Source organism: Myotis nattereri, assembly GCF_964212035.1.
Source record: "Myotis nattereri genome assembly, chromosome: 3".
Taxonomy (NCBI): domain Eukaryota; kingdom Metazoa; phylum Chordata; class Mammalia; order Chiroptera; family Vespertilionidae; genus Myotis; species Myotis nattereri.
The window spans coordinates 58944833-58959430 of NC_138077.1; the positions used below are offsets into that span (position 1 = coordinate 58944833).

Below are 14598 nucleotides of genomic sequence, written 5' to 3' on the forward strand. Positions count from 1 at the left end.
TGACATGAAGAAATTATAAAGAAACATTTTTCCTGTCCCAAATACTGTTTCTAGAAATATGACTGTGAATAATACAGAAAGTGAAGAGTTTTAAATGATTAAAAATAATGCTTATGAAAACTGATGAGATAACTTTTATCAGAATAATAATTCTAAAATAATGAATTTTTTGCTTTGTGGCTGAGAATGATACTAAGCTAATATTCACTGAATACTTACTATGTGCCAGTTTTTGCTAGTAGGTGGCAGAACTAAGATATGAACTTGGACAGTCAGGCTGCAGAGCTTGTACTCTTGACTACTTCATTATTTGACAATTTTCTATCAAATTGGATTTTGTTTTCAGGTAGGAAAAGGTATTATTGACAAAGGTGGAGATTTTATTATACATATAGGCCCAGTGCACAAAATTTGTTCACTCAGGGGGTGTTCCTCAGCCCGGCCTGTGCCCTCTTGCAGTCTGGAAGCCCTTGGGAGATGTCAGACTGATGGCTTAGGCCGGCTCCCTGCAGGGAGTTGGCCTAAGCCGGCAGTTGGACATTCTTAGCATTGCCGCGGAGGCGAGAGAGGCTCCCACCACTGCTGCTGTGCTCACCAGCTGTGAGCCTGACTTCTGGCTGTGGTGCTCCCCCTGTGGGAGTGCACTGACACCAGGGGGCAGCTCCTGCATTGCGCGTCTGCCCCCTGGTGGTCAATGCACTTCATAGCAACTGGTTGTTCTGCTGTCGGGCCGAAACTGGTTCTCTGACATCCCTTGAGGGGTCCCAGATTGCGAGAGGGTGCAGGCCAGGCCAAGGGACCCCACTGGTGTACAGTCGGGGCTGGGGAGGAACACGGAAGGTTGGCCAGCCATTGAGGGACTGCGGGAGGGCTCCAGGGTGTGTCTGGCCCATCTTGCTCAGTCCTGATTGGCCTGACCCCAGCAGCAAGCTAACCTACCAGTCAGAGCATCTTCCCCCTGGTGGTTAGTGCACGTCATAGCGACTGGTCAACCGGTCGACTGTCTGCCCCCTGGTGGTCAGTGCACAGCATAGTGACTGGTTGTCTGTCTGCACCCTGGTGGTCAGTGCACGTCATAGTGAGCAGTTGAGCAGCCTTAGCATATCATTAACATATTACGCTTTGATTGGTTGAACGGATGACCAGACACTTAGCATATTAGGCTTTTATTGTATAGGATACTGTCCCCAAACTGACTTAATAAAAATACTAATTAAATTTACTATGAGATTTCACTGATTTTGTTTTCCTAAAAAAACAATTATAGAAGTAATTTATATGGATTGAGCAGTTTAACATAATGATCTCTATATATAAAAGCCTAAGCAACCGGCCAACCAGCTGATAGCTATGATGCGCAATGACCAGCAGGGGGCAGACGCTTTGACTGATAGCTATGACGCACACTGACCACCAGGAGGCAGATGCTCAATGAAGGAGATGCCAAGCTGTGGTGACTTGACAGCTACAGTTCTCCGGTGACGCAACCAGAGCCAGAGAGGAGGGAGCCCGATTCCAGGGTGTGCCACCCAAGAACCACCCTCTTGCAATCCGGGACCCCTCAGGGGATGTTAGAGAGCCAGTTTCGGCCTGATTCCCACAGGCCAGGCTGAGGGACTCCACCTGTGCACAAATCCGTACACCGGGTCTCTAGTCTTTATAATAATAATGATTCCCATTTTGCCAAAGAAGTCCATAATTTCTTACATAAGTTCCAGCAAGACTCCTTTTTGATTATTTGATCCTGATCATTTATTTCAATCTATAGCAAGCCCTCACTCAAATAATGTAATTTCATTCAAAGTTGTTTCATTATAATGTTGATAAGATGCTGCAGGAACTTAAACTCTTTTTTATATCAATTAATCTATGGTAAAATTGGTTTCATTATACATAGTTTTGCCACAGTTCTAAGAATCTATCAATATCATGAGGACTTACTGTACTTGGTTAAAAATACACCTGTCTATTAATTGCTCATTTCAAGTTTAGAAAAAGGAATTTTATAACTTCCTCCTAGGTATAGTATGAAACAAAAATTTTATATAGTTCCTGTTTCCTTTTTAAGTTTTAAGCATTTCTTGGGGGAAACAAGTAGGTATTTTAATTTGAACAAATAAAGTTTCCCAAGTAAGCAATAACTAGAAAATAAGTTACAGCTTTTCTTAGGCCTTATGAATATTGCTTCACCTCAGTGCAAAAATGAGAGGGTGCCTTAGAGGTCCAACTTGGAAAATAGATACTGATTTTAAGAGTATTTAGCAGTTTAATGATAGGAAGAAGGTTTGGACTAAAAGGTTTCAGGTTTTGGAAAATGCACAAATTTCCATTTATTAATTAAACTATTTCTTATAAGCCATTTGATTGAAGTTTTTTCTTTTTTTTGTATTTTAAAAACAGGTCAGCATGGTTGATATTACCACGCTCAACAAGAGCAACTCTTCTGCTGAAGAAAGTGGACAAGATGTCCAAGAGAACACATTTTTTCAGAAACATAAAGAACTGTCAGTTTTACTGTTGGAAATGAAAGAAGCTCAAGAGGAGATTGCATTTCTTAAGTTGCAGCTCCAGGGCAAAAGGGCTGAGGGGGACCCTGAGGTCCTTGACCAGAAAGAATTGAAACAGATGGAAAGTGAAGGAAAACCTTCAGTTGCAATGAAAATATTACTTGAAGATACAGGGCAACATTTTCTTCCAATATCAAATGAAGAGAGCAGTCTTCCAGCAATTGAAAAAAAAGAGATGAGCTCTGAACATCAAAATAGAATATCTGAGAAAATATCTTTAAATGACACTGGAATGGAATTGAAATCAACAAAACAGTATGATGCTGATAATCCCCCTTGTGCTGTACCAGGCATTTGTCAGTGTCACCAGGATGAATTGGAAACACTGAAAAGTCAAATTTTGGAGCTCAAGATTAGCTTCCATAAAGCAGAAGAAACATATGGGAAAAATTTAGATGAGAAAGCTAAGGAAATAAGCAGTTTAACTCAGTTGGTTGAGGAGTTTAAGAAAAATGCTGAAGACTCCAACAGTGCATTGACTGCTTTGTCTGAAGAAAGAGACCAGCTTCTCTCTCAGGTGAAAGAACTGAGTGTAGTAACAGAGCTGAGGGCTCAGGTAAAACAACTGGAAGTGAGCCTTGCAGACGCAGAAAGGCAAAGAAGACTTGACTATGAAAGTCTAACTCATCACAACGTGCTTACTGAACAGATCCACAGTCTCAGCATAGAAGCCAAATCTAAAGATGTGAAAATTGAAGTTTTACAGAATGAACTGGATGGTGTACAACTTCAGTTTTCTGAGCAGAGTACATTGATAAAAAACCTACAAAGCCAGCTACAGAAGAAGGAATGTGAGGTGCTTGAGGGGGCAGAACGTCTGAGGGATATCACAGATAAGATGGAAGAACTTTCACAAGCTCTTTCACAGAAGGAACTTGAAATAGCAAAAATGGATCAACTCTTACTGGAGAAAAAGAGAGATGTGGAAACCCTTCGACAAACCATTGAAGAGAAGGACCAGCAAGTGACAGAAATAAGCTTTAGTATGACTGAGAAAATGGTTCAGCTTAATGAAGAGAAGTTTTCTCTTGGGGTTGAAATTAAGACTCTTAAAGAACAGCTGAATTTATTATCCAGAGCTGAAGAGTCAAAGAAAGAGCAAGTAGAAGATAAAGAAGTTGTTTCTGGTCTTAAGCAGACTTTTGATGAGTTTAGTCCAGCAGGACTAATAAGTAAAGAAGAACTTCAGCATGAATTAGACTTTGTAAAGAAAGAAAGTGAGCAGAGAAAGAGAAAGCTCCAGGCAGCTCTTATTAACAGAAAGGAACTTCTACAAAGAGTCAGTAGATTAGAAGAGGAATTGGCCAAAGTGAAAGATGAATCTAGAAAAGAAGTCCCATTCAGTGAGAATGAGAGGAGAGAAATGGAGAAAGATAAAGAAAATAAAGAAGACTCAGAAAAATGTGTAACTTCTAAGTGCCATGAAATAGAAATTTCTTTAAAACAGACAATATCTGAGAAAGAATTAGAACTAGAGCATTTAAGGAAGGATTTGGAAGAAAAGGCAGCAGTTGAAGAAGAGTTACAGGCTCTCATCAAACAGATGAATCAGAACTTCCAAGATAAGGTAAACCAAATAGATTTGCTCCAAGCAGAAATCATTGAAAACCAAGCAATTATTCAAAAGTTAACCACAGGTAACAAGGATGCAGGTGATGGAGGCTCAGCAGAACCTGTAAAAGAAACAGTTGTGAGCAGTCCACCTGGTGCAGGTGGTGGTGAACACTGGAAACCAGAACTGGAAGAAAAGATACTGGACCTTGAAAAAGAAAAGGAACAACTTCAGAAGAAGCTACAGGAAGTGTTAACCTCTCGCAAGGTGATTCTTAAAAAGGCACAGGAGAAAGAAAGACATCTTAGGGAGGAGCTAAAGCAACAGAAAGATGACTATAATCGCTTGCAAGAACAGTTTAATGAGCAAAGCAGAGAAAATGAGAACATTGGAGACCAGCTAAAGCAACTCCAGATTCAAATAAGGGAATCTGTAGACAAAAAACTCCCAGGCACTGACCAGCAGGAACCAGGTTCTCCTGCTCAAGGTTTAGAAAAACATTTATTCAAAGCCATTGAGCAGCAACCTGCTGAACCTATTTTAGAATCTGAATTGTGCCCAGATTGGCCTTCTCATCCTGGAGATGCAAATGCTCTGCAGGACAATACTTCTGTTGCCCAGATTAAGACCCAGCTCAAAGAAATAGAGGCTGAGAAAGAAGAGTTAGAATTGAGGGTTAGTTCTACAACAAGTGAACTTACGAAAAAATCAGAAGAGGTATTTCAATTACAGGAGCAGATAAATAAACAGAGTTTTGAAATCCAAAGTCTGAAAACAGCATCCCATGAAGCTGAAGCCCACGCTGAAAGCCTGAAGCAGAAATTAGAAAGCAGTCAACTAGAGATTGCTGGATTAGAACGTTTAAGAGAATTACAGCCTCAACTAGATGAATTGCAAGAACTCATAGGCAAAAAGGAAGAAGAAGTTAGGTACCTTTCTGGACAGCTTAATGAAAAAGAAGCAGCTCTAACTAAAGTACAGACAGAGATAATAGAACAAGAGGATTTAATTAAGGCTCTGCATACACAGCTGGAAATGCAAGCCAAAGAACATGATGAAAAGATAAAGCAGTTACAGGTGGAACTTTGTGAAATGAAGCAAAAACCAGAAGAGACTGGAGAAGAAAGTAAAGCAAAACAAATACATAGGAAACTGCACGCTGCCCTCATTTCCCGAAAAGAAGCACTAAAAGAAAACAAAGGTCTCCAAGAGGAGTTGTCTTTGGCCAGAGATGCCATTGAACATCTCACTAAGTCTCTGGCAGATTTGGAAAAACAAGTTTCTGCTCAAAACCAAGAAAGAGATACATTCTTAGGAAACTTAGCTCTTCTTCAGGAAGAAAGAGACAAACTTATTACTGAAATGGACAGATCTTTAATGGAAAATCAAAGTCTCAATGGTTCTTGTGAAAGTCTAAAATTAGCTTTGGAGGGTCTTACTGAAGACAAAGAAAACCTAATGAAGGAAATTGAATCTTTGAAATGTTCTAAGATGGCAGAAAGCGCCGAGTGGCAAGAGAAACACAAAGAGTTACAAAAAGAATATGAAATTCTTCTGCAGTCCTATGAGAATGTTAGTAATGAGGCAGAAAGGATTCAGCATGTGGTGGAAACTGTGAGGCAAGAGAAACAAGAACTGTATGGTAGGCTGCGAAGCACAGAAACCAACAAGAAAGAGCTGGAAAAGCAGTTGCAGGAAGCTCAACAGGAAATGGAAGAAATGAAAGAAAAGATGAGGAAGTTTGCTAAATCTAAACAGCAGAAGATCCTAGAGTTGGAAGAAGAGAATGACCGGCTTCGAGCAGAGGCACACCCTGCAGGAGGTACATCTAAAGATTGTATGGAAGAACTTCTTTCTTCCAATTCCAACATGAAGGAGGAGCTAGAAAGGGTCAAAACAGACTATAAAACCCTTTCTAAGGAGTTTGAGGCTTTAATGACTGAGAAAGACTCTCTGAATGAAGAGATTCAAGATTTAAAGCACAAGATAGAAGATAATGTATCCAAACAAGTTAGTCTAGAGGCCCCTGAGACACCTGATAACCAGATGCATATCATTGAAGAGACTGCAAGCCAGTCTCTCCCAGGTGAGGCTAATGAGGAAAACTCTTCAAGTAGGAGTATAAGGCCTGAATATTCAGAATCCATTCTACCAGACACCAGTGCCAATCTTGGTACAAGTGAGAATGTCAGCTCACATGATGAAATTAATAACTACCTACAGCAGATTGATCAGCTCAAAGAAAGAATTGCTGAATTGGAGGAGGAGGAACAAAAAGAAAAGGAATTTAACCAGACTTTAGAAAATGAGAGAAATGCTTTACTGAGTCAGATATCAGCAAAGGATGGTGAACTAAAAGTGCTTCAGGAAGAAGTAACCAAAATAAATCTTTTAAATCAGCAAATTCAAGAAGAACTTGCCAGAGTTACCAAGCTCAAAGAGATAGCAGAAGAAGAGAAAGATGATTTGGAAGAGAGGCTTATGAATCAATTAGCAGAACTTAATGGAAGCATCGGGAATTATTATCAGGATGTTACAGATGCCCAAATGAAAAATGAGCAACTAGAATCTGAAATGCAGAACCTTAAAAAGTGTATGAGTGAGTTGGAAGAAGAAAAGCAGCAGTTAGTCAAGGAGAAAACTCAGGTGGAATCAGAAATCCGAAAAGAATATTTGGAGAAAATACAAGGTGCTCAGAAAGGACCTAGTAATAAAAGCCATGCAAAGGAACTTCAGGAACTGTTAAAAGAAAAACAACAAGAAGTAAAGCAGCTACAGAAGGATTGCATCAGGTACCAGGAGAAAATTAGTGCTCTGGAGCGAACCGTTAAGGCCCTAGAATTTGTTCAAACTGAGTCCCAAAAAGATTTGGAAATAACCAAAGAAAATTTGGCTCAAGCCAAGGAACACCGCAAGAAGGCAGAAACAGAATTAGCTAGCTTCAGAGTACTGCTAGATGACACTCAAAGTGAAGCGGCAAGGGTCCTAGCAGACAATCTCAAGTTGAAAAAGGAACTTCAATCAAACAAAGAATCAATTAAAAGCCAAATGAAACAAAAGGATGAAGATCTTGAGAGAAGACTGGAACAGGTAGAAGAGAAACATCTGAAAGAGAAGAAGAATATGCAAGAGAAACTGGATGCTTTGAGTAGAGAAAAAGGCCACTTGGAAGAGACATTTGGAGAGATTCAGATTACTTTGAACAAGAAAGACAAGGAAGTAAAACAACTTCAGGAAAACTTGGATAGTACTGTGGCCCAGCTTGCAGCTTTCACTAAGAGCATGTCTTCCCTCCAGGATGATCGTGACAGGGTAATAGATGAAGCTAAGAAGTGGGAGATGAAGTTCAGTGATGCTATTCAAACTAAAGAAGAAGAAATTAGACTCAAAGAGGAGAATTGCAGTGTTCTAAAGGATCAACTTAGGCAGATGTCCATCCATATGGAGGAGTTGAAGATCAACATTTCCAGGTAAATTAATTTTTTTTTGTCTTCCAAAGGTTATTAAAGGCTAAAAAAGTCTATTTAATATGGGACTGACTTTGGCTTAAATTCCCCCAGAAGATGTATTCTCTCTTATCCCCCCTTTCTCTCTCCCCCCCTCTCTCTCCCTCCCTCCCTCCCACCCTCCCTCCCTTCCTCCCTCCTAAAAATGCCTTTGTGCTACAGCTGTATTAACATGAAAAATTCATGTCTGTCTGCTTCTCTTCCCATCTTTCTGTTGAGAGATCTCCTATATTTCTCCCTTTCGTTCATATCCTTCATTTCCACTACTCAAGATTTATACCACAGTACTCCCAAATCATTGCCTTAGCCTCCCAATCATATGATACTCTCTTTTCTCTTCCTCATATTCCACATCAGTTCATACCACATATGTGTGTTACAGTCATTTTCTTCAAACTCTAATTTTTTTAAAAAATATATTTTATTGATTTTTTACAGAGAGGAAGGGAGAGAGAGAGAGAGAGTTAGAAACATCGATGAGAGAGAAACATCGATCAGCTGCCTCCTGCACAACCCCTATTGGGGATGTGCCCGCAACCCAGGTACATGCCCTTGCCCGGAATCGAACCCGGGACCTTTCAGTCCGCAGGCTGACGCTCTATCCACTGAGCCAAACCAGTTTCGGCCAAACTCTAATTTTATATCACTTTTCAAACTCAAGAACTAACAATATCCGCCACGCTTCATACTCTTCCACTTTTAATAGTATCCTTCTGCTAATTGTCTCTCACACAAAGAGTATTTTTTTAAAAAAATATATTTTATTGATTTGTTTACAGAGAGGAAGGGAGAGGGATAGAGAGTTAGAAACATCGATGAGAGAGAAACATCGATCAGCTGCCTCCTGCACAACCCCTATTGGGGATGTGCCCACAACCAAGGTACATGCCCTTGACTGGAATCGAACCTGGGACCCTTGAGTCTGCAGGCCGACTCTCTGTCCACTGAGCCAAACCAGTTAGGGCAAGAGTATTTTTTAAGGGGCCAGCCATTAGCTTTTCTAGAGCAAAGTAAAGCAAAATAGTAGAAAGTATTACTTTCTAAAGTGTCTAAAACCATGTCACTAAATAAGCAACATACTTTGGAATTTATAATTTAAATGTGTGTTTTTAAAATATATTTGCATTGATTTCAGAGAGGAAGGGAAAGGGAGAGAGAGAAACATCAACGATGAGAGAGAATCATTGATTGGCTGCCTCCTGCATGCTCCACCACTGGGGATTGAGCCCACAACCTGGGCATGTGCCCAGACTGGGAATCAAACTTTGACCTCCTGCTTCATAGGTTAATGCTCAACCATTGAATCATGCTGGCCAGGCTGGAGATTATAATTTAAATACCTGAATCATGCAGTGCAATATACCTTTAATACAGTAATACAGAGTATTTGGTAGAACTAATATCTTTTCATTAAAATGATGAACACCTTCAATTATGAATACTCATTTGTAGATTTGAGTATATGTTGTCATTTGTGTTTTTTAGGCATCAAGTAGTTCTTCCCTTAAATCTTTAATTTATGACCTTTTCTCTTTTTTTTCTAGACTTGAACATGACAGGCAGATTTGGGAGTCCAAAGCCCAGACAGAGATCCAACTTCAGCAGAAAGTGCGGGATACTCTGCAGGTGGAAAACAAAGAACTTCTGTCCCAGTTGGAAGAGACGCGGCATCTGTATCACAATTCTCAGAATGAATTAGCTAAATTAGAATCAGAACTTAAGATTCTCAGAGACCAGTGGACTGATTTAAATAATTCTTTAGAAAAATGTAAAGAAAATAATGAAAATTTGGAAGGGGTTGTAAAGCAGCAAGAGGCTGATATCCAAAATTATAAGTTCAGTTATGAACAGCTAGAGACTGATCTTCAGTCCTCCAGACAACTGACCAGTAGGCTGCACGAAGAAATAAACATGAAAGAGCAGAAGATTATAAGCCTGCTTTCTGCCAGGGAGCAGGCAATCCAAGAAGCTGTTGCTGAACTTCACCAGCAGTATGATAAAGAAATTAAAGAAATGGAAAAGCTGCTGACCCAGGAGGAAGAGGAGAATATTGTCTTAGAAGAAGAAAACCAGAAAGCTGCTGTCAAAACCAATCAGCTGATTGAAACACTGAAGTCTATCAAGAGGGAAAACATGCAGCGGAAGGCTCAGTTGAATTCCTTCGTTAAATCTATGTCTTCTCTCCAGGACGACCGAGACCGCATAGTATGTGACTACCAAAAACTGGAAGAGCGACATCTCTCTGTAATCTTAGAAAAAGACCAACTCATCCAAGAGGCTGCTGCTGAGAATAATAAGCTTAAGGAAGAAATGCGATGCTTGAGAAGTCATATGGATGATCTTAATTCTGAAAATGCCAAGCTAGATGCAGAACTGATCCAGTACAGAGAAGACCTGAACCAAGTGATATCAAGCAAGGACTACCAGCAAAAACAACTCATTGAAGCTCAAGTTCAGCAGAATAAGGAGCTGAAAAATGAGTATGCTAAATTAGAAGAAAAACTGAAGGAGTCTGAGGAAGCAAAGGAGGAACTGCAGAGGTCCTCTGTTGCCCTACAGGAGGAGAAACAAGATTTATCTAAAGAGGTTGAGAGCTTGAAAGTATCTATATCCCAACTAAAGAGAGAATTGACAGCCTTGCAAGAAGAAGGCACTTTAGGATTATTTCAGGTCCAATTAAAAGTAAAAGAAGAAGAGGTACAGAGGTTAAGTACTACCCTTTCCTCCTGTCAAAATAGAGTTACAGAACTGGAAGAGGAATTGGTTCATGTTCAGATGGAAGCTGCCAAGAAAGTAGGTGAAATTGAAGATAAAATGAAGAAGAAATTAAAGCATCTTCATCATGATGCAGGAATAATGCGGAATGAGACGGAAACAGCAGAAGAGAGGGTGGCAGAGCTAGCAAGAGATCTGGTGGAGACGGAACAGAAATTACTCATGGTCACCAAAGAAAATAAAGATCTCACAGCACAAATCCAGTCTTTTGGAAGGTCTATGAGTTCCCTACAGAATAGTAGAGACCATGCCAATGAAGAGCTTGATGAACTGAAAAGGAAATATGATGCCAGTCTGAAGGAATTGGCACAGATGAAAGAACAGGGACACTTAAGCAGAGAGAGAGATGTGCTTGTTTCTAAAGCTGCCTTTCCAGTGAATGCCACTGAGGATGACAGCTTGCCTCACCTTGAGAAACTTAACCAACAGCTTCAGTCCAAAGATGAGCAACTGCTTCACTTGTCCTCAAAACTAGAAGTTTCTTACAACCAAGTGCAGTCCTTTTCCAAGGCTGTAGTCAGTCTACAGAATGAGAGAGATCACCTGTTGAATGAATTGGAAAAATTCCGCAAGACAGAGGAAGGAAAGCAGAGGTCTGCAGCCCAGCCTGCAACCAGCCCAGCTGAAGTACAAAGTTTAAAAAAGGCTATGTCATCGCTCCAGAATGACAGAGACCGACTAGTGAGTGTGTAGTTTTCTCTTTCTGATCCTTGAGAGTTTTTGAATCTTTCTTTAAATTTAACTTTCTAAAGAAAAACACACAATTATTTTACATATTATTTGGGCACTGAGGGGCAGTGGTATATATATCCCACAGGTTCTGTTTGGTCTTAGAGAGAAACAGAAACATTATTTAAATTACTTTAAACCTGTCATTACCATTTTTTTTAAATTACAAATTTCCTTGGCATAAAACTCTCCATGGGTTATAAAACGTCTAAGAAATGGAGAGCTATTTTATATCTTTTATACACACAACACACATGTAAATGTTTCTAGAATTTGTCTAGAATAAATAAATGACTAGTAAAGTTTTATTTCCAGACTGAACCATTTACTCACTTTCCTGTCATACCTAACCTTTTTCAATCAGAGTGCAAGTAAGGAGGATTTCTAATTCTAAATTCTGCTGCTGTTAGTAAGAGCCAGTAGTTAATCTTTTATTCTGAAAAATTACAGGTCATCAAGATTCAGAGGCAAAACTGGAACTGTATGAGCCAAGCCAGGTTGTCCAGGGGATTCTACTTTGTGGCATTACTATCTTCACTTTCTTGACAGTTTCTTAACTCTGTCAAGCCCATGTGCTTAGGCCAAATAGGAAGTAAAAGCTTTAAAAAGGCTAGATTTTTCCATTTTAAAAAGTGACCCATGACAGAATCTGAAAGTTCTAGTTTTTAAGATTAGCTTTAGTGAAAAGATCATTCTCTTAACTGTAAAGTCTTACGCAGTTTTTTTTTTCTTTGTAGGCAACGTGTTCATTCATATTGCATTAATATCCAGTATTTATAGACAGTTTTTTTGCTTTTTGTTCTCTGAACAAAGCCTCCCACCCTTCAGCAGTGGCTTTGACATCAACACAATTTATGTATATTTGTTTATATTTTTAATATAGTTTGAGTTCAGCTGACTTTGTCCTAGGAGCTTGATCTTTTATCATTGCTTTCAGAATGTAGATGCAAAAAAGTTTTTTATCAGGGCAGTATATACCTCAAAGCTGTAATTGATACCACCCAGGTGTTAATAATCTTCTAAATCAAAATCTTTTTTCTGGAAGCTGCCAGGATAGATTCTGAATTAATTCTTTCATTCATTGAATTGCTTTACAATTCTTATCTATTATAAACACTAGAGACTAACCTTTGTATCTCTCAGCACTAGTTCCTCATTGCTATCTGCTGGATATTTACAAGCCAAGCTGGCTTTTAAAAAAATTTCCATGTTTCTATATTCATAGTAATACGTATTCCTTTGTTCCCTAAGGCTCATAACTGTACGATTTTATTTCATTTAGTCATCGAGGTCTATAATTTCTTTATTCATAATATGACTTAAATTTTTCTTTTTCCTTTCTACCATCAACATGTTAGGATAAGTCCTTAATACCTTACCTTTACACTGTTGTAACATTGCTGCTCCAAATTTGTCACCTCTTGAGTATATTGTATATACCACTGCTGACTAAATATTTCTGAAACTACTTTGTTGTTACTGCCCTACTCAAAAACCTGTAAAAGTTGTGCTATCTCGAGATGAGGCTTATAATTCAAATCTCTTAGTCTGACACTTATGACCCTATAATTTGTCCTTTTCTTTCTTTTAGTCTTCCCTTTTACTGTTTCCCTACTTATACTCTTCATTCCAACCAAACTGATCTGCTCATTATGCAGTAATCATATCTAGTACTTCGTACTTAGCTATATTACCATTCTTTCAACTAAAATGTCCTTTCCATTTTCTTTATTGGGGAAAATATTACCCATTCTTTAAAAGTCACCCTAGAGCTCAAATCCTCTTTGGTTACATTTCCAGATCATTTGATTGTTTATTACCTTCTGTTTTTACTTCCATGACACTTTTCATTTGTCCCGTAATGCCTTGATTGTGTGTGTTGTGTGTCTATGTGTGTTTAATGTCTGCACACTTATTATTTATTTCCCTGATTAGATTGCAACCTCCTAGTGATATGTGTCACGTCTTAACTTGTTTATATATCCCATGGTCCTTAGCATAGGGGTAGTTAATTAATTTTATGATAGATAATCAGCAGTTGGTGATCATCCCCTATATTTATGGTTGTTCCTGTAAACACTGTTTTCTTCATTTTGTAAAACTATCATGTTAAGGGAGTTATGGGAGCTTTTGAGACTGAGACATCTGCCATGAAAGAATCATAAAGCCTAGGCAGGTTATAAATCACATGACAGTGTGACTCAGTGGATACCACTACATACATGGTTCACTGACTTGCTGAGGCCCTTCTGCATATTTTGTGAATATATTATCTGTCCCATCAACTCTTCCTTTCCACATATCTTGTTCTCATTCTGTCTCAGGGGTATTAAAGTTTCTAGTTTCTCAATTATTTGGCTGCATGTGGATAAATATGGGAGATACCATATTTCAACCTCTATCCGTTGAAACTTTCAGTCTAGGCCAGCATTATCACCTCTGCTTACCTTATTCTCCCTTCCCCTCAGGACCAACCCAGAGATGATTTAGGTCTGAAAGTGACTTCGACTGCTTTGGTTCTCTTCTTTACGTAGTCATGAGGAAGTTTCCCCAAATAAAGTCTGAGAGTCCAAGTGGCAAGAATTAGCCCACGGGATTCTACTGGGACATATTAGACAACTCTGAAAACTTGTATATCTGTCTAAACTTCCTTAGGACTTTTCCCTAAGCAAACTAAGCACTTATACAATTACTACCTAAATAGTAGAGAGCATATCTCTAGAGGTACCTATATATTTGTTTATCTACACCCACTTCATTCTAAAAATGACTTGAGGTAGCATATAAAGATATGAACAGTGTTTCAAGATAATACAATACAGTAACTGGGAAGGAAGAGAAAATGAGGGTAGAAGGAAAAAGAATAAACCAGGAATAAGTTTAATGCTCCAAGGAGATGTCACACTGTCCCATACTCTTTCTTAGAACTATGGGCCACTAGTTGCTCTGAGCTTTCTGGCAGTCATCAGAAATAGGATATTAAAAACCATGTGCATGAATGGAATGCTCATATTTTAGGAAAGGGGAAGAAAGAAATACTACTTGTTCAAGATAAGAATAAGAATAGTTACTCTTTAAGTATTGAGGCCTGTAAAAAATGTCTTGTCTGTTTCCAGAGAAAGAACACTATGAAGTTTTGAAGTATCCTTTACTTCTCTACAGTAAATACATGTTTTACTGTGAAAAAAGTTTTACATTTTCTGATGATCTGGTCTATTCCAAGGATAACATTTAGAGTGTCTGGATCACAGGAGTGAGTGGATTCCATAAAGAATATATTTTCCCTTTAAAATAAAACAAAAACATTTTTATTTTAATTTTTGGGTTAAAAAAGTTATATACACATATTTAATAAGTCACTGAATTCTACAGTTTGATCAGAAAAACCAGCAGTAGCACTCCCAACCTGTTTCTCTTTCTCCCAAGGCAATTTGTTGTTAGCTAATTATTTTGTGTTTCCTCAGTATCT

General features: G+C 38.8%; 1 protein-coding gene across 1 annotated transcript in view; it reads left to right on the forward strand.

The window, feature by feature from the left end:
• GOLGB1 (golgin B1) overlaps window positions 1-14598 on the forward strand; it is an 80283-nt gene that overhangs the window by 46017 nt on the left and 19668 nt on the right. The window contains exons 13-14 of the mRNA XM_081085661.1: window positions 2401-7589; window positions 9170-11081. Coding sequence (XP_080941787.1) covers window positions 2401-7589; window positions 9170-11081 — 7101 coding nt within the window. The remainder of the gene's footprint in view (window positions 1-2400; window positions 7590-9169; window positions 11082-14598) is intronic.